This window comes from Heterocephalus glaber, unplaced genomic scaffold (genome assembly GCF_053883595.1).
Source record: "Heterocephalus glaber isolate CG9 unplaced genomic scaffold, H.glaber_assembly_v1.0 deba00001472, whole genome shotgun sequence".
Lineage (NCBI taxonomy): Eukaryota > Metazoa > Chordata > Mammalia > Rodentia > Bathyergidae > Heterocephalus > Heterocephalus glaber.
This window is the reverse complement of record NW_028258315.1, coordinates 90607519-90627971: the sequence shown is the minus strand read 5'-3', so window position 1 is coordinate 90627971 and position 20453 is coordinate 90607519. Positions and strand designations below refer to the sequence as shown.

At 42.0% G+C, this 20453-nt stretch overlaps 1 protein-coding gene across 11 annotated transcripts in view; it reads left to right on the top strand.

Annotated features, from left to right (window-relative positions):
- Nucleotides 1-20453, top strand: part of Cacna2d3 (calcium voltage-gated channel auxiliary subunit alpha2delta 3) — a 1090211-nt gene that overhangs the window by 111468 nt on the left and 958290 nt on the right. For all 11 annotated transcript variants that reach the window (XM_087181525.1, XM_087181521.1, XM_087181526.1 and 8 more), the window contains one exon: nt 1752-1919. In XM_087181525.1, the coding sequence (XP_087037651.1) occupies nt 1899-1919 (21 nt within the window). In that variant the 5' untranslated portion in view covers nt 1752-1898. The remainder of the gene's footprint in view (nt 1-1751; nt 1920-20453) is intronic.

Genomic DNA, 20453 nt, shown 5'->3' with positions numbered 1-20453 from the left:
GCCAGACCAACTTTGGACTGGGGCTTCATTGTACATTGGCTATGCAGAGGTCAGTTTACCTTGAAGCTGACAATAGTGAAATTCCAGGGTTCTTCCCTCCAAGGCCCCTTCCAAGGCCCCATGAGGGGCCCTAGCCATGCTGTCTCTTTCTACTCTTACTTCATCTTGGTGTCTTTTGTTTCTTGTATATGGTAGTGCTAAATGGGCAAGGGAATTTTAGGAATTTGGCTAAGAGGCAGTTGAAGTGGGAATAAGCTGTTTTAAATGTAATTTGGGAAGCCACTTGGTGATGCAACAATAAAACAAGTGCAAAATTACAGTTCTTGATTTGAACATAGATGAATGGTACATTTTTGGGGGTCATCTTTAAACATTTTAAAGAGCTGATAGAAAATTCATACAAAGATAGAAATTCAGGACAGAAGTGGCAGAGCTGAGCAATAAAATTGATAGATACTGAGAAGGAAATTATAATAAAAATTTTGAGCTGGGTGTGGTAGCATGTGCCTGTATTCTCAACTACTCAGAAGGCTAAGGCAGGAGGACTGTGAGTTCAAGGCTGGCCTGGGCAACTTAGAGAGATCCTACCTCAAAATAAAAAACAAAAAGGATGGAAATATAGCTTAGTGTGAAGGCCCTGGGTTTAATCTACAGTAATGGAAAAAAAATTTGAGGTCCTATTAAACTCACTCATTAATTAATGAAAGAAAATTTTGTTCATTCATTTACAGCAAGAGGAAATATTGACTAGGTATAGTGAAGAAGCCCTTGAAATTCTGATAATCCTTTAATGAAGAGGAATGAATCACATGCTCACATTAGAAAAAGATTTAAATTTCTTACCAATTTGATACAGAACAAAGATAGCATAAACTTAATAAGTCACTATAGTGGAGATACCTGCCAAGAGCAAACAGGTTAATGGCTGTTGTCAAGTTAGGGAAGTTGGTTCGAGATTAACATTGACAGAAAACCTTCAAATGCCCAGTTATAGCTCAGATATGAAAGCAACATGGTAGAGCTTTCCCCAAATTTGACAGCAACCCTAGAGACTTGCCTACTATCATCTATAATGAGTCACAAAGCTGAAAATAATAAAAATAAACTTTGATCCACGACATTACAGGAAAGAAATTATATGTTGTTGTTTGGATCTGGAATGTCTCCCACAGGCTCAGTCCCCAATTAATCCTCTGACGAACTCATAACTGAATGTGCTGTCGGGTACGGCCTCATTGGGGAAGTGGGCGTGGCTTTGAAGGGTATAATGTGTGCCTGGACTCTTCCCCCATCCTCAGTTTTCTCCTGCTTTCTCTCCCTCTCCCACCCCATCCCCTTTTTGGCTGGTCTGAGGTGAGCAGCTTTGTTCTGCCTCCTGCCCCCATCAATGTGATGCTCTGCCTCAGCTCAGGCCCACAGACAACAGAGCCAGTTGACCATGGACCTCTGAAACCATGAGCCAAAAGAAATCTTTTCTCCTTTAAGTTGATTTTCTCAGGCATTTTGTTACAGCAATGGGAAGCTAGCACATTGTTTTTCTGTTCTGTTTATAGAAAAAAAATCTGTGGCCAACACATGTAAGAAAAGGTAACAATAGATGTCCAGCAAATGATAAAAATTACTGTTATTTTTCTGGATCTTGGTTGGAATTTCTGTCCTCTTTCTAAAGAAATATTCACTTTTAAACACTTGAATTTGTGATTCTTATATTTCTTCTTAAAGTAGGCATCCTCAAATTGTATAAATTTCAGGTCCCACAAACCTGGAGCTTCCCTGTATCTCCATGGCCCTGAAGAACAACGTGAGTGTTCTGAATCTCAGTTTCCTCAGGACAGATGGAGGATCGATCAGGTTCCTGATTGTTAGGTCAAGAGGTGAAATGAAATAATGAGGATGGAATGCTTGGCCCAGAAGACACTGTAAGTGCTCGTCATTGGTATCATTTATTCATTCATTCTCTGGACACAGATTGAGCACCGAAATGTTCAGACACTGAAGCTTCAGTAGAGAACAAATGGAAAAAGCTCTTGCTTTTAAGAAGTGGTACATTTGTTCCAATTTATTCTAATTTTTTCTAGTTTATTCTAATTCTCATTGTGGTTTCCTTCTCTCATTACAGGGTCTCTGTATTCCTCTTCCTCTTGGAAGACTTGCTGGCTTTTTTCCTTTTTCAAATTAAATGAAAAAAATTACTTTGTTTTGCAAATTATGTGCCACCTTTTAGATACCTTTTTAGATCCCAGTAAGGCTGCAAAACTAGAGCTAGAAGTAGATGGCTCCATGTCCATTTCAAGGCTGCAGTGGAGCCAGGTTGGCATTCCCTAGTTTGTAATTTGGCCTTCTGAGAGGTCAATGATAGAGGAGGAGCAGGGAGCTCAGCCCAGTGTCTGGAAAGAGGACTTCCCAGTGGCTTTGTTTCTCATGTCCATTGGAAGCACAAATTAGAAGAGACCTTGTAGATCTAGGACACAGCAGTTACTCACTGCTCTGTGGGGTCACTTGTCCTAGGGTTTTCAGTGATAGCTTATCATTTAAACATACTATTTTCTGAGTTAATAGCTTCCTAACGTGTAACTTTCTAAAGCTAGAGTGGAGTCAGGAAAGCAGGCCATGCACACGATTCTGAGGACTAGTGAGATGACTTTTCACTTGGACCCTTTGAGTCCGAGCATCTGCTGAAATGTATTTATAGGCTTACAGAAAGGGTCTTGGTTGTTCTACAGCAGAAGCCCAGTGCATTGGCATTGGTCCAGTTTTAGAAAGCTGAAATGTTTGACTCTTTGTTTTATTTTAGGAGTGTGCTATACTGGTAGAATTAAATGAAGAAGCAGTGAATTGTGAATACAATGCTATTTATTAATTAAATTTTTTTTGCATGTGGGTGACTTAGTTGGAGGTTTAATAATCATTTGGTCATTTAGAGTCAGCTACTTTCAGTTATTAAGATTTCAGATCTAGAGTATCCACTTAATATTTCTTGTGCTGTGAATCTGTTGTGGACACCCAAGTCTCAACAAATAGGTTGTAAGTCTTGCATAATTTGTCCTGAACAACTCTAGATATAGATCATGTACCTTTTTAGGACAGGGACTCTATCTGTTAAGTTCTAGGAGTCTGCATGATGCTTGGCACTTAGTAGGTGCTCAATAAATAATTTCTGAAAGGAAAACAAATGATAAATGAAGGAAGGACCATGTAAGTTAATAGAATTTCTAAGATGAAGTAGGATGCTTCCTCTACCAAAGGAAATTCATTTGGCATTCATTTAAGGCAGCCTTAGGCTGACTCTGCTAAGTAAAGCTTATTTTACAAATAAATGTTGAAAGTAGAAGAGAAACTATTAGGGAAGAGGAAGGAGGTGGAGGAAGGAAGAGTGGTAGGGATAGTGGAGAAGAGAATGATCAAAGTATGTTATATGTGTGTACGAATATGCCAGAATGAAACCCAGGGATCTGTGTAACTACAGTGCACTAATAAAAAAAAAACCCTTTTATATATATAAAAAAATTTTATGCTTTGAGAGCAAACCATTTCTTGTGTTGATACAGAGTGAAGTGCTTTGCAACTTTAGCTACACTTACCCAAATGGGAAGTATTTACCCATTAAGGTAACTAATATGTTTGCTAAGAGCGAGGATAGGCCCATGACTTACCCTAGGCTGAGTGATCTCAGCCCAGTTACCTGATCACTCTGAGTTTTCTCATCTCTATAATGGGAATAATGACAATGGCTTCATAGGGTTGTTGGGAAGATGGAATGCGAGCACGCTTGGCACAAGTGCCCAGTAAGTACTCAGTAAAAATTTCTCCTCCCCTCCACCTTCTTGCCCTCCCTTCTTCTTCCTGTTCCGACTGCTAACTAACCTGGGCATTGGTAATTTCTCCCGCTGATCTCCAGGAAGAAAGTTAGAGTCTATAAGCCACTGTTCAGCCCAACTGGCCGTAATATTTTTGTGTGGCCTTTGAATGTTCAATGAGAAAACATAAAGATTCTCATCCCCAGATTTTACAAGAGTCCAACACTTACAATTTTGCTCATTTAATTAGTAATCTTCCCTCTCTTACACCCACTCTTGCCCTAAGTTGGATTTCATCAGCATTCCAAGTCTTCTGGGATGGCTTTGTGTTCCTTTTTCTTCTTGGCATGCAAGCCTACTTTTATTTTCTTTTTCAGAGATTTTACTGAGTGAGAAATCAACATTGAAGACAGCTTCCCGAGGGCTTGGGGCTTGAAGGTGACTGATTTTTTAAAAGCTATTAGTGATGTAAAAAAGCCAACCAAAACTTGCCCTTCTGGAGAGATCCCACGACTCTCTAAAGCAGCTCCAGCTCCTAACTCCCCTGTGATAATTCAAGGTCAAACTCAGCTGTGGTGGTGGTAGCTTGATTTTGCTCATTTTGGACATTATTTATGTAATACGCAGGTTGTGAGGGAGTGTGGATGCAGATGATTCATAGGCAGGAGCAGCGGGAAACAGATTGCAGAAGCCCAGCTCCTCTTGGATGTCCTCTCCACCCCCATGTTGCCCCTGGGCCACTTCCTGCATGCCTTGCCATGGCTACTTGGCTAAGCAGACCCCTGGTCTCCCTAGGCAGCTCTCTGGGCAGTGGGGTGCCTTGGTCCTTTAGGGGTCCCAAACCAGTAACAGATTATGGAGATACACCCACCTTCCAAGATGTAATTCTCATTTCTAAAAGCCTAAACCATAAAGTAGCATAAGGAATTCTAAAAAAGTTGTGATGACTACTTCCAGGCTTATTTTTTGAAATATCAAGTTAAAACAATTTTTTTCCCCTCATTTTGGTGCTGCTACCCCTGCTCTTCTGGGCTATGTCTCATGCCTGTGCTGAGTCTACCTGTTTATTAGTTACCCAGTGAGCAGTAAACATGCTGATTTTTTGTGGATAAGCTGCAAAGGAACCTTTTCTTAACTCTTAAAAGTTTTGTCCCAACAGGGAGAACTATCTTCAAGTGACATCCAACATTCCCTGATGCAATGGCAAGAGCACAGGTTTGTAGAGTTAGGCAGGCTCGATTAGAAGATTCATTAGTTCTGTGTATCAGTACTAGTGTGTGTGGAAATAATGCCATGGGGCCAAACCTGCCCAAACCTCCAGGCCCCACATAGTTAGGTGGTCCCCTCAGCAGCTCTATGTATCTTGACTGGGCTGCTTTTATCTGGGGCTTAGCTGACAGCTGACTGGGGAGATGGGAGTCTGTACTCTGCCCCACGTGTCTCCTGTTCGCTAGCAGGCTATCCCAGGCACACTCCCGAGCAACAACAGAAGGAGGGTAAGCACAGGCCCGCTCACATAAGCAATTGTAAAGTGCCTGCTTGCAACTCGCTTACTGATAGCTCATTGGCCAAATCAAGTCACACAGCCAAGCCCAGAGTTGGAGTGGATGGACCTGTGACAGGGCAAAGAGCTTGGGAGCAGAGAGAGGTGAAGAATTGGGATCATTCTTACAATCCACCACTCTGTGTGATCTGGGGAAAGTTAACTGACCTCTCAGAGTCCCATTTTCCCCTTCTCTTGAAATATAAGGCTCATGCTCTCTAGCCCACACCTGTGTGAAAATCAAGTAAGAGAATTTGAATGAGTATGATTCATGGCTGTTTGAACTTAGGAAAGTGCTCTGCAGCTAGTATTAACCACTTATCCAGGAGAAGGAGAGTAAATGCATGTCCTGTTGGCTGGTTTCTCCATTAACAAATAAGGTGCTGTCTTAGCCAGGGTTCTCTAGAGAAACAGAAGCAACAAGATATATATCTACATAGATTGATTTTAAGAAATTGTCTTATGTGATTGTGGAGACTTGGTGGGTCCAAAATCTGCAGGGCAGGCCAGCAGGAGACTCAGGGAAGAGTTGTGGTTCAAGTCCAAAGACAGTGTCCTGGCAGGAGGCCTTTTTTGCTCAGGGAGGTCAGTCTTTCAATCAAGGCCTTTAGCTGACTAGATGAGGCCCATACTTTATGGAAGGTAATCTGCTTTCCTTGAAATTCACCTATTTAAATGTTAATCTCAGGGCCTGAGATAGTAGCTCAGTAGTAGACTGTGCATTTAGCATGTACAAGGTTCTGGGTTCAATTTCCAGCACCACATGTGCACACCAAAAAATGTTAATCTCACCCAAAAAATACTTTCACAGAAACATCCAGAATAATTAATGTTTGACCCAATATCTGGGCACCATGGCCTGGCCAAGTTGACCCATAAAAGTTAACCATCAGAAGTGCTGTGGGCTTCAATTTATAGTTAATTATTAATGCAACAAATATTTACTGAGCGTTTAGTGTGTAGTGGACATTATGTTTATCCATTGTAGTATAGTAGTTAGAAGCTGTTATCTTTGCCTTCAAAACACTCTCGTTCTAGTAAGAGGTAATTAAGGAGAGGCCGGGGATTTAGTTCAGTGGTTCTGCTGCCTGCCCTGCAAGCACAAGGACTGGAGTTCATCCCGTACCAAACAAACAAAAAAACACAAACAAACAAAAAAAAGAGATGCTTAAGGAGGAAATGAGAAAGCCTGCCAAACACCACCAGTGCTGCCATTTACCCAAAGTAATTCCTTTTTGTCTGCATTAGCTCATTTAATCCCAACAACACAACTGATAGGCATTGTTGTCCCTGTTCTGCAGATAAGGAAAAGGAAATTTGGAGTCATTAAGTGAGCTCCCAGGAGGTCTAGTGGCCAGTAAGCAGCAGAGCGTGGACTGAGCTGACACCTGCCCAACACCCAAGCCCAGGCCGCTGGGAGCTTTACGGTGTCACTCATGCCCTTGGACTGTGGCTTCTCGCAGATGAGAGAGCAGAGGAGCAGGACAACAGTGCAAGCAAGGTCGGCCTAGAAGGCAGGCATGGGAGTTGGGAAGGGTCTCCCCTGCCATCTGTGAGACATTCATGCCCTCCCACCCCTGCCGGCCGATTTGCCTTGCACTTCCTGAGCCTCTGAGATGTGGATAGCAAGGAGGCCACTCCCAGAGTCGGAAAGTCCACCTTGGGAAACACATGGCTTAGTGTCTTCCTCTTTAAAAGGGGCAAATGAGTGTGCGTCTGTGTGTAGGTGGGGAGAGACAAGATTTGAGCCCTTTCCAGTAAAGCCACCTCTTCATCCAGTCTGTTCAGAGACGTGCTCTGGGTAAGTGTGTGTACAGACATACGTATGTAATATTTTCAGACTTTATCATACTTCCAAACTGCTCACAGCGGGGCTGCAGATGGAGCTATATGCTAACGGGTGTGGGGGAAAATGCTTCCCACGTAAGGACTGCTCCTCTGTGTGTTTAAAGCAAACTATCCGCCAAGGGGCTTCTCTCCTCAGCAGTTCGTTCCAGGGGGAACACAGTGCTGCACACATTAGCTGTCGGCCTGGCATACACGGGCCGGGAAGCGTGACCTGCAGCAGAGATGAAGAACCTGTGGAGGCAGGGGAGAAGGGGGCGCTTTATGTAAGTGGCTTTTAGACAGATGGAGGATTCATTTTAATTGCATAAAAGGCACTCTTTCTTGAGTAGAGATTAGGTCCTTTGCAAATCTGTGCTAGACAAATCTTCTTGCTGTAGTGTTTCTAAAGGCCCCTCTATTTCCATGATAATTGCCCATGTGTTAAGTTCTATCTGGGCTATTTGCATTCTTACCTGAGGGTGACTTCACCTCGGCTTTGTTGCTGCCATCTGAAGGGTTTTAAGCCAAATTGTGGCTGAAACAGTGGTTTTGACAAATGGAGCAGGTGATTATAATTCAGGCATTGGAAAGATTGAGCAGAGCCAGTCGAGAGCAGTGGTGCTGTGGTTTGGATATGGTTTGGGCCCCAGAATTTCCTGTTCTAGAAGTGTGGTCTCCCGTGTGGTGGAGTTGAGGCGGTAGACCCTTTAGGTGTTGGAGCTTAGGGGTAGGTAATTAGGTCGTGGGGCTCCACCTTCTTGACTAGATGAAGGTAATTTTGCAGGAGAGGGTTGGGTCTCCTATGACCAAACTTGTTGAGAGAGCAGAATGTTGTAAAGCAAGGCCATTCCATGCCTTGACCCTTTGTGCATGTGGCCATTTTCTTTTCTGCTTCTCTTTCATGCCATAATGCAGCCAGAGGGCCTTCACCAAATGCCAGCCTTGTGCTGCTTGGACGTCCCCCCCCCCCCCACTCACCATTAAGAAAACAAATCATCTTTATGATCTCCCAGAATAAGCACCCTTGAGACAGGAACTTGGCTTCAGAGCTCTTGTTGGAACCACTGTTAGTGACCCATAGCTCAGGGACTTGGAGCGGGGAGAGAATGGCTTCTTGGAAGTGCTTTGGGCTGCAGATTTGAGTATAAAAACAGACACCAGCTTGGATCACCTGGTTCCTATCGATGTTTATTTTATCAGCAACAAATGAGTAAAACCTAACCTTCTCCAGCAGGAAGCTGCTTATGCTCTGTAGAATGAGATTTTCTTAAGAAAGGATAAAGAGTTTTGATGCACCATGTAGGAAGGCTCTTCCTCCAAGCTAGTTACTTTCTGGGTAGAAAGAAGTTCTCTTCAGGTGTGGGGTTTTGTAAGCACTGTGCCAACTTTGTAATCTCTGGGTAGCCAGTGCTCTTCCCTGAGAGGCACGCAGTAAATGTTTCTTAGATGAACCAGTGGCTTTATCAAGAGCAGCCTCAACCAAAATAATACAACTGTAACAATACAGTATGGGAAACCCAGCTCATGTGCAGGTTGCTGGGCACAAGAGTCTCAGGGAGCAAGGAGGGAGGTAGGATCTTCTTTGTCATGGGCTTCTCCACACTGCAAGGCACAGAGCGTTAAAGAGATAGAGGTTTCCTTTCTGGCCTGTCCCTTGTCGTCCTTTTTTCCTCCTTCATCTTTCTTCCTTGCAACTTTTGTCTTCCCCCGTAAATAGTGCATTATTTTCACGTCTGTGTCTTTGTCTGTATGGTCACTATTTGCAATTTCCTCATATGTGTTGTCACCTCTTTCCGCAATGCCGCCGCACTCACCTGGTGGACCTTCGCTTGGCCTCCGGTCACAGAGGTCATGATTTGAATGGGCAGTCTGGCCTAGAGCTGGCCCTTGGGCTTGGGAGCCTACTGGCCTAGAGTTCCATTCGGGGATCACCTCTTGTCTTTTGGGACCTTAGCAAGTTGCCCAGGTCACCTAATAAAGCACTATTGAAAGGAGAAAGAATGATCTTAATCTCACTTTGACATCATGTTTTCCCCACGGCTTCATGATCCATACCTGATGTTCCTGTCTGAATGTGCACTGCCTTTGTTCCTAAACCAGCCTGTGCTCTTCCCCACTAGCTCTAACTGGGTCAGGCCATTCTGCTCTTACCCTGCCCTTTTCCTGCCTCCTGCCCAGGCTCCTGCACGAGGGGCAGGGAAGATCCTGTATGCCGGGGCAGGCCTTCCTTGATGTACAGGCTTCAGATATTCCTGGCCTGTGCTGGAGGTCAGATTTGGTACACAAAAAGCCAGCATACTTGAAGGATGGTATTCCAAGGTACATTTGTACATTTTAGCAACCTGAAACCCAGCAGTGTTAAAGCTTGTAAAAGGTTAATGCTCTTTTGTCATCTAAGTGCACTGATTTGTTTGCTTCTTTGTGACATTGGTTTACTCCACTGAATTTGGTTCCTTCAAGGGCCAATGTCAGTGATCTTGAGGGATTTTAATTTAGGAAATATGGAGGACACCGCTTATGCTGTAGCGAGGGTCACTGTATCTTATTGTCCCTGAGTACATATAGCTTTTAGGTCATTATTTAATGATTCATAGGTAGCAGAAAATATTTATCATATAATCTTAGAGGAAAAAAGTCAGAATGCAAAATTGAATTTATCGTATTTTATATATATATATATATTATATATTGGTACCAGGGATTGAACTCAGGAGCTTGCCAGGCAGACACGGTACCACTGAGCTACATCCCCAGTGACATAATCTTAGCTATGTACAAATCGTGTAGGTTAGGACTAGAATAGGTTGTAGGTTAGCAAAAATAGCTTGATTTGTTAGGAAAATGGGATTAAGATAATTTTGATTTTTTTGGTACAGGGGATTGAACTCAGGACCTTACACTTAAGAAGCAGGCAGTGGCACCACTGAGCTAAATCCCCATCCCTGGGGTTAAGATAATTTTAAAAATTATTGTTGTGTTAATGTTACTGCTACCATGTGAAATTAAAAGCATCAATTAATAATATTAATAGTTTTCATTTATGATACTGTATTAGTCATGTCCTTAGCATATGCCTAATTCCTGCATTATCTCCCGCTCCTCTGTGAGGTGGAGATGTTTGTCCCTGGTTTATGGGACAGAGGGGCCACCCACAGTATCACAGCCATGAGGGGACAAGAGGTGCCTTCCGTTCCATGGCTCCTCTCACTTTGAACTTGTTCCCTTGACCACTGCTGCCTTCTTACTAAAACAAAACATCTTTTCATGAATCAGTAATACAAACTTAAAACATCAGAGGATACTGAGAAAGAAAAAACTTTAGATTAAATGTAGTCCAGGGTTAGGGATGTAGCCTGGGGTACAAACCAAAAGAAGGAAAAAGTAGTCCAGAATATCAGTATTCGGGAAGAACTATTGTTTACTTTTTGGACATATTGGCCAAAACTCTGTGTGTCTCCTACCACTGCCACTGTTTGTTCTTGAGATGAACTCTAGAGGTTGGACCCTAGAAAAACCACAAAGCTGCTGTGGGATGGAAGAATTTCCTCACGAAATCCAAAGTGATGACTGAGGAATTGGGGTTTTGAATGCAATGAGTTGCCTTAGCTGACAGAATCAGAGGCCAAAGGGCAGAGCTGTGGCCAGGTGCTGTTCTCATTCTCATTCTTCCGTGGTTTGGGGAATAGATATATTCCAGGAATACTTGAAAACCTTCTTTTTTTAAAGTTGAGCTTTAAAACAGCATATGCATATCTGGAGCAAAGAATGCAGATTATTTCATCATAAAAGCTCTATGAATTTATAAGGCAATTAGGCAGTACTACAAGATGTATGGTTTTCCTACATTGTTAGAGCTATGGAGAGATAATACAAATGTTCCTAATATTTTTGTTTGATTAAAATATTTAATATCACCACACAATTTAGGTTTTATGAGGAATTTCTTTATTAGTTTAGGAGTGGTTGTAATCTTCATTGGACTTTCAGTTCTGTCATACTGACTTGTTACGAGGAGTTTATGCAGGGAGAATGCAGCTGAGTATGTAGAGATTTATCTTTTGTTTATTCATTTACTTATTAATTCTTCCAGTAAATATTTATAGAAAAACAACCATATAAAAATCCTTCCTCATGGATTTGTTATAAAATCACAGCCAAGGGCATTGATATGTTTATCAATGTTCTGTGTATACAGTCCATGTAAGAAATTTCTTTTAGAATTAAGTCACAGAAAAACACTTTTTCTCATTTTAGCCACACCATACACCTATCCCTCTGATCTTAGCTGCTTACTGTGTTTCTAATCTTGCATTGCCTGCCAGGGAGTTCAGTTTCTCTTGATACTCAATCAAAGCATTGTATTACCCTGATGCTTGACATATTTCTCATTCTTTTGTTATGGCCCTGACTTTCTGCTTTAAAACCTGAATGTACATTTTTCCCTTGTCAGTTCACCTCACTTCTTCTTGGGAAAGGACCAGGTGGAGAGGGACAGAAATTCCAGGCACAGTGCTATGCACCCTTATCAGATACCCATTAGTTGGAACTAGATAGTGGAGATGGATGCACATGATGTAAATGAACTAAATGCTATAAAATTGTATACTTTAAAATAATTAATTTTATGTTAGGTGAATTCTATCTCATTAAAAAATGGTGGGGGGGGGAGTGGGCAACTGACTTTAATTATGCTAATGAGGGTTGTGAGTAGGCTCTGGTTGAAGATTTTCGTGATGGCCCATGGAAACCATTGGAAAATCTTCCAGATAATTGGCTTCACTGTCTAGAAGAGCCAGAGTCGGTCTTGACAATGTGTACAGGCAATTATGTAGCCAACTTCAAGGCCTTTCTTGCCTTTTCCATCCTTTCTCTAGTTATCTTTAAAGTGAAACAACAAAAACCTATGTTGTTTTAAATTATATAATCAAATATTTAATGTAGAAAAATCAGCAAGATAATCATACTGTAGTCATAAAAATCAGCCATAGTTCTGATAGCCAACTAGAATTACGGTTAGTTTTGTGCCTACCTTCTAGACTTCTGTATTGAATCCATCCAATGCATGCATTCCATCATCCATCTGTCTTTTCCAAAGTGTGGTCCCCAGGATACCAGTCTCATGGTTAAGTAAGTTTAGAAAATGGCCCACCCAGCACCTCTTTTTGGAGATTCATGATCTACATTTCAAATCTAAAAGATTTGAAAAATTTAGTAGCCAAGAAGCTCGTTTCACTGTGATTAATCTTAAATTTTTCCAGGGTACTTGAGCATAGCATCCTTATTTTCTCTATCTCAGTGAACTGATGCAGTGTTCTAGAGAAGCTGATGAAGCTGAGAACTTAAGTGGATCTTAAGTGTTATGTCAGATTTCGTCAATATAATTGTAGTAGATGTTTGAATTGTGTCTATGATGTTACTCTGTCTCCTTGTCCATTACATTTTTCTAAAACATAATTTTTAGTTATGCAGAATTCTACTGCATGAGTATATCCCATGGCTTGTGGAACCAGTGCCTTGCAACTAGAATTTTGTTTTTTCTCCATTGTTGGCTCTTATAGTGTACATTATTACATCTAACTAAGGCATTATCCACCTTGAAGACATTGTATCATATAAAGCCTAGTTTTCCGGGGATCTGGTGTCCATAGATTCCCCATGAGTGATTTTATTCTTGTTTTTTTTTTTCCGTGCTCTACTTTAAGGGGCCTGTTAGGAACACTCTGGAAAGAGAGGAAAGACAAACAGTAGAAGTAGAAGGATAAAGGGAGGAGTGGTTTTGCTGCTAGGTTTAGCTAAAAAATGATTTTTTAACCTTACATGTCTATGGCCAAAATTCTGACCTGGCTCTTAGCTTTTTGTTTTCACCTTATTTGCTTTTAAAATTATCTAGTTTCCTTCTGGTTATGGCAAGAGATCCAAACAGGGATAAGTTTTCTTTAAATATAAGTTTAAAACGTGAGGGAAAAGTAGATATTAAGAAAAAGTATAAGTACACAAAAGTACAAGTAATGCTTAGATGTGGCAAAAAAGTGACATGATGTGCAAGTAACTGAAATGTGGGGAAAATCAGGTTAACCCGCGTCTCACTGGTCACTGGCCAGAGTGAGCGCTTCATAGTTTCATCTTTGTATGATCCTCAGTAGTGGTTCTGTTTTAGGTCCTAAACCTGATTTTATTCTTTTTTTCTCATCAGCTTTCAACTGCCTTGAGGGGTGGCACAAAGAGGACTCCACACACAGGGATGCTTAGCTGGGTCTTGAAAGAGAGGAAGCATCAGGCCACATGGTGCAGTGGGAATAGAAGCCCCTCAGGAGGCCGACCCCACATAGGTCACAGTCGGCCTTGCTTTATCGCAAGGGAAGGCACTTGTAATGGAAGAACAAACCCTTGAAACAAACAAGTATAAATGAATTCACTGAAAAACAGTTTGGTCAATGACAGTATCTGGGAATTGGAGACGTATTTCTCCTTTCCCCTCTGGCGTCTGGGAAAGCAAATAGCCCTAATAGAGACCAGCAAATAACAGCTATAAAAACGAAAGCCTGTGCACAGGGCTGAAGAGAGATGTCAGCTCTGAGAAGGAAAAGAGAAAGAACTGGAAGTGGAGCGGAGCAAGGAAATACAGGTTTAAGCCTACAAGGCACAGGTGGAATTTTTACATTAAGCAAGTGAGAGACTACAGGGGAAAAGCAGGATGACTTCCTTTTTTTAATGACAGAATCAATAGAATCTAATCAAGTTTTCAATGCAATTGTGGTAAGATGAGGAATGCTAAGTGGATCCACATAGCAGAAGGCAGTAACTAGAACATAATCATGTCCAGAGGGGATCACCAGAGTGATGTTCCACACTTCTAAGCCCCACTGGGGAGAGAGACTGAAATGAAGGAAGGGTGATGTGGGCCCAGGTTCACAGCCCCGAGTTTTGATGCCTTGTTTTGTGTTGATTTTATCCCTTTTCTCTGTAGAGCTCCCCTGGAACTATTTTCATCTAAGAAAGGAAAGGACGTCCTTTTGGAGAGAAGTAGTAAGGAGACCCACGGTCAGCTTTTGGGATGCACAGAATCAGATAACACGCTCTGTTGGAAGATGATGAGGTCTGGGGACTTTAATAGGAGTTGAGAACTAGTGCCTGCAGAATCTCCCACACTCTGCCCAAGTCACTCAGTATGCAAATATCCCCCACAGAACAGAACAGAAAAGCCCCTAGACTGCTTACTGTACAAATACAGACTCAATCTCCCCAACCAGGTATGCCAGGATAATCTGCTTACAACACAGTGCTGCTCACACATGCTTTAGCCCAGCCCTGTTGCCTCTCTTTAAAAAAAAAAATTTTTTTTTCCTGTGTTATGAGAAATTGAATGCAAGGCCTTACACACACTAGGCAAGGGCTCTACCACTCAGCTACATCCCAGCCAATTTTTTGAAAGTTATTTTGAGACAGGGTCTGGCTAGGCTGCCCAGGCTGGCCTCAAACTCATGCTTCTCCTATCTCAGCCTTTTGGATAGCTGGAATTACAAATGTGTGCCATCGTGCCCCACTGGGTGACTCTCTTAAGTACCCCCATATGGGAATTTTGGAGCTGCCACTGGGCAATGATTATAATTTGGGTTCATTGTTTGAATGAGGAACATGATAAGAAGTGCAAACCATTTATGGACCCTGGCTTTAAAGCTCCTTGAGTTATACAGAATCTGGTTTACATTCTGCCTTGTTTGGTGCCAGGTCCTGGGGAGAGTGCATGGGTTTGAAGCTGATCATTGCCTTTGAGGAGACTATTCAGAGGTGAAGTGGGAGACACAGAACCAGAGCTGACAATGTAACTGGGCTAGGGTTGGAAACTGGTGCTGTGAGACTCACAGGCAGCTCTTCCTAACTCAGGGTAGGAGACTGGTTGCGGGGGAAAAAGCCAAGATCATAAATGATCATGATTTTTACATTGATTTCAACCTATCCTTGATCTCAGACCAAACATCCCCCTAAGTGAGGTAATATTCCTTTAGGCATATATATTTGCTCAAGAAAAACTTGTGACTGTTTGGATGAATGAATAAACAAGTACTTCCAGTGAAGAAACTGGCACTTGGAGAAGAAACAGGTTACCTGATAGCAAAGCAGGAATTTAAATGTAAAAATGTCATTCTCTTTCTACCACATACACAGCAATTGCTGGATGATAGAATGGAGAAAGCTAGAAGTCCCAGACAACTTCAAGGAGAATGTATAGCAAGTCATCAGCATTGGGATTTTCTAAAGAGAATCAGCATTTGCTGGTGGATGATTGTTACCCTTCTCATATGGGCAGGTTCACATTAGCCAGTGCACACACTGCTAATTGGTAATAATATTTATTTTCAAGAACAAAAACCTACGGTGCCCTATTTCATTCTCCAGTATCTTTGGTGAGTAGCTTTAGTTTCACAGTCGGAATTAGCCCTTTAAAAACACTTCAACATTTCCCTTTTTCAACTCACCTTGCTTGGACATTAAATTTAGAAACAACCAATGAAGCCCATTGGCCATATGGGTAAGTGAACTTTTAAAAGTAGGTGCTTTGCATCCCTGCAGCTCCAGGAGCTGTTGTCATAGTAACATGTTCCCCCTTGTGTTGCAGAATGAGCAGTCCATGGAACCAATGGCAATGTAGGTCACAAGCGAAAAGGGATTTGGTGGCTTGCCTCAGAGCCCAGCTTGGCACAGCCAGGGATCCTTCATACTGTGGGGTCTGGAGGGGCTCACATTCCTTTTGTAGAACATTTTGTACTAGAACTGAGCCTGAAAGGCCATACAGAGGAGGGGTAGAGAAGGCTGGCAGGCAGGAGCTGCATACTGCATTCAGGAGATTCAGGATGCCAGGAGCCCAGGTTAGCCTATCCCAGGTGTGACTGTGGGCAGGTGGGTGTGTACCACTGTTGAAGGCTCAACAGTGTCCCTGCTGCCTGGTAGGCACTGGCACCCTCTGTGGTTCAGATTCATTCAGCATTGCTTCATGAAGGTGCACATCAATTATAAAAAAATTATGGCTGCAAGAGACCTCACTTCATATATACCCTGGGAATGCATCCAAGGAGCTTTATTTATTCATTCATTCATGCAGCACACATTTACTGAGCCCCTTCTTTGCGCCAGGTACTATTCTGGCCATGGACAACTTCACTGGGGTGCAACTTCATTGAGCTCGTGGTCAGGAGGACTTTGCATTTGGTTCAGTGCTCTGCAGTTGCTACCTTGAAACTCTCAATCAGTTTTGAACCAGGAACCCCACGTTTTCATTTTGCAATGGGTCCCACACTGAGGTTACAATGTTCAGAAAAGCAGATATAATTCTTCCCTTCTTAAAGCTTATGGTACAGTGGGAGAGGCAGACAGGAACACAAATCAATGTAGAATTACAGCTGTGATCTTCCACATGGAGAGGCAGAAGTATGTACTGCCAGGAGAGAAGAGACTATCATTTTACACCTCACTGGCTTGACCTGACTGTAGCTAGAATAGTGCAGAGGGTTGAAATTACACCAGAAGGATATAAGAGTGAGTGCTATTGTTGACCAGCTTGGGCTTCTGAGAAAGAGTGGTATGTTCCCCTCAAGGCCATGGAGGCTTGGAATATGTCCTCTGCCAGGGCAGGTGCTTTGGGTGCGACCCTGTACCTCCAGCCTGAGGTTTTTCTTTTAACTTTTCACCTTGACATAATTTCAGACTTACAGAAAAATTGAAAGAATTGTACAGTGCATTCCATATATCCTTCAACCCAATTCCTCAAACATTACATTTTACCATCCTGTCTAAGTATCTGTATGGCCCTATCTGTCTGTCTGTCTGTCTGTCTGTCTATCTATCTATCAATCATTTGATCTTGAGTTGCAAACATGATATATCCCTTTGCTGCTGCTATGGACTAAATGTGTGTATACCCCCAAATTCATCCACTGAAATCCTAACTTCCAAGGTGATGGTATCAGGAAGTCAGTCCTTTGCAAGTATTCAGGACATGAGGGCAGCGTCCTCATGAATGGATTGAGTACCCTTATAAAAAGACATAAACCAGGGTTGTAGTTGGGTGGTACAGCACCTGCCCAGCATGCACAAGGCCCTGATTCAATCACCAGTACTGAAAAAACAAAAAGATGAAAAGACATAGTTTGTTTTCTCTCTGCTCTGATACAACCCGATGGCTCCCTACAAACCAGGAAAGGGCCCTCATCAGAGCCCCGCCATGCTGGTATCCTCATCTTGGACCTCCTGCCCCCAGAACTGTGAGAAATAGTTTCTGTCTTTTCAGCCATTCAGCCTATGGTGTTTGTATTATAGCAGCTCAAACCAAGTAAGAAAACTGCTAAATACTTAAAAATTTTTCTAGAAACAAGATCATTCTCTTCCATAACCATAGTATAATGATCAAAATCAGGAGCCAACATTTATGTATCATTGTCTAATCTGTAAGTCTTATTCAGATATCCTTCACTGTCCTAATAATGTTCTTTTTGGCAAAAGAAAATGTGATATCATGTGTTATATTCACTTGTCTTATTTACTTGCATTTCTTTAATTTGGAACAGTTCCCTGTCTTTCTTTGTTGTCCATGACATTGATTTTTTTTTTTTTTCAGTACTGGGGATCGAACTCAGGTCCTTACACTTGTGCAGCAGGCAGTGAAACCACTGAGCTAAATCCCTGGCCCATATTGATATTTTTGAGGAGTGTAGTCAATTATGTTTTTTAAAATCAGATGTACTATGGTGTAATCAATTGATTGGTCAATTCATTCTTTTTAGATATACTGTTCTCAGGCAGGTTATCTTGTAGATTGAAGCTCACTTTGAGTCTGTCTTGTGTTTCCTTATAAGATTCAGACTTTGATTCTCTCATTGAAATACCCAGAAAGGATGTTGTATTTTTCTCAGTTCATAAAGCAGGAAATGTTTGCTATTAAATTATTATGGAACTAACTTTTCCACTGTAAAGTTTCTCCTTTGTTCTTTTGCAATTTATATGTATCTTGTGGGGAGATGCTTTCAGACTCTGACTATATTTTTTTATTCCTCAAACTCTCACCGCCAATATTTTTATTCAGTGCTGCTTCTTGCTTGAAAGTTAGTGATAGTTGCCAAATGGTGATTTTGTAATTTTGTCATTGATTTTACATTTGGTAGTTGTCTTGCTACTTCCAGGAAGACCAATTCCTTCCAACTAATTCATTAATTGAGCATAAGCATTTTCATTCTTATTTTCTTCAATGGATTATATTCTTTTACTATTATTTGTTTTGATTTTCAAATTTTCTCAGATTTGGCCCCTTTAAACTTGGCCATATCTTGATATGTCTCCATCATTCTTTGAGCTCTTCCTTACTTTCTAGCACAAGAAGATGTTCCAAGTTCATCTTGTATTTCCTGGAGTCAACCATTTCTCCAAAGAAGGGTGCAATTTTCCAAAGGTGTACATGTCCCTCGAAGCCATCTCAATCTTGAGATTCTTCCCAAATCTATGACATAATACCAGAAAATGGAGATTTTGGATACAAAATTGTTTCAGGACACTTACCTGACTCTTTTTTTCACTCTTAATTGAATTTGAAGCAACTTACAAAATAATTCATATAATAAAATTTATGAAACAAAAATTTTCAAAAGGGAAAAAATGGTGACTAAGTGGAAGGAAAACAGATATGCCAACCACAAAAGTTACTGGGCTTGCCCAGAAAAACTTAGCATTCAGCATTCTGGCAGCCAAATTAAAGGACTGCATGGGGAGAGGATGCTCGGTGCTGAGATTCCCTTCAGGGACTCTGCCCTGCAGGCAAAGACAGGAGCCACAGCGAGGAGGACCTGGACTCACGTGGCATTGTGGGATACACAGCCTTGGGGGACAGCATTCCAGCCAGGCAGTAGACTGAGCTGCAGAGGGGAAACAGCAGGACCAGGATCTTTTCTTCTTGAAAGCAATTTAGAGTATATTCTAATTTTTAGATCGCTTCTCCACTGAGACCCCACAGTTGGAAGGACATTGCTATTTGAGTGCTATACAATCATCCTTTTGCCTTTCACTCTTTCACTCATTGAAGGCTTATATAATACTTCCTAGGAGAAATGCAGCTTTCAGGCTCAGGGGAGGCAAAGACTACCAGGACCCCAACCCTGGCCACCAAGTCCAACAGCCAAAGGAGCTTGACATGAAGGATGGATGGTATATTAGATTACACGCCAAATGTGCTTTTAGGGGTGCTACTGGAATTGAGAGACAACTACGAGGTATCTCTTCTTCCTTTGAATGTTTCATGAAGGAGCTGGTATTTTATAAAAACAAGGAAGTTCAGATCTACAAAAAAGCCTTGTGGAGAAGCAAGTAAAAATATACAACAAATGGAGTTGTCCCCATGTGAACAGACATCTAATCGTTTTTTCTCCTATTCATTTATTCAATGAATATTTATTGACTTCAAAGAGCATGTTCTTGACTGTGGTTGACCCTGCGTGAGCAAAAATGCACCCAGTTTCTGCCCCCATACTGCTTGAAATCTAATGGGAAAATAAAATTAAATCCCATGAATTATTAAAAACTGTTTTAAGTGCTGTCCTGAGAGGTACCCAGCTCTCCCTGAGTAGGAGGTTAGGGAGGCAGACCTTGAGGAAGGGATGATTAAGATGAGAATGGAAGGACGAGTCCGGATCACTAGACAGGAGCAGACCAGGCAGAAGGAACTGGGTGTGTAAAACCTTAGAAGAGTCAGGGAACACTTGTCCCTAAAGAGAGACCGACTAATGTGGCTGGGGGGTAGGAAGCAGAGGGAATTGGGTGACAACATGAGTCTGGGGAGGTGGACAGCAGCTAAAGGGCACAAGTCCATGGCAGGTGTCCGTGGCAAGGACCAAGAGGGCTGGGAAGAGTTAAGATGATTGGGTCAGGAAGTACAGTGTAGAGGTATAAGGCTAGAGCAGTAACTTCAAGAGCCGAAGGAGGAGGCAGGAGATGAAGCTGTGAAATGACAGGAGCACTAGTAACAACCATGAAAATAGCATCTCCACCTTTTGAGGGCCCCATTTTACCCAGACCTTGCTGGCAGAAGACAAGATAAAGGGGAGACAAGGTCAGGATCCATTCACACAGAGCTACAGATAACCCAGGACCTACCGATTTCATCTCTTACTCTCTCCTGTAGAAATGTTCTTGTGCATGAGTAGATCCACTTGGGGATGTTCATCGCAGCAAGGACTGCAGTAAAACAATAAGGGGCCCGTGAATGCTGATCCGTGTGGGAAGGAGTAAATCATCTTTGGCCCACC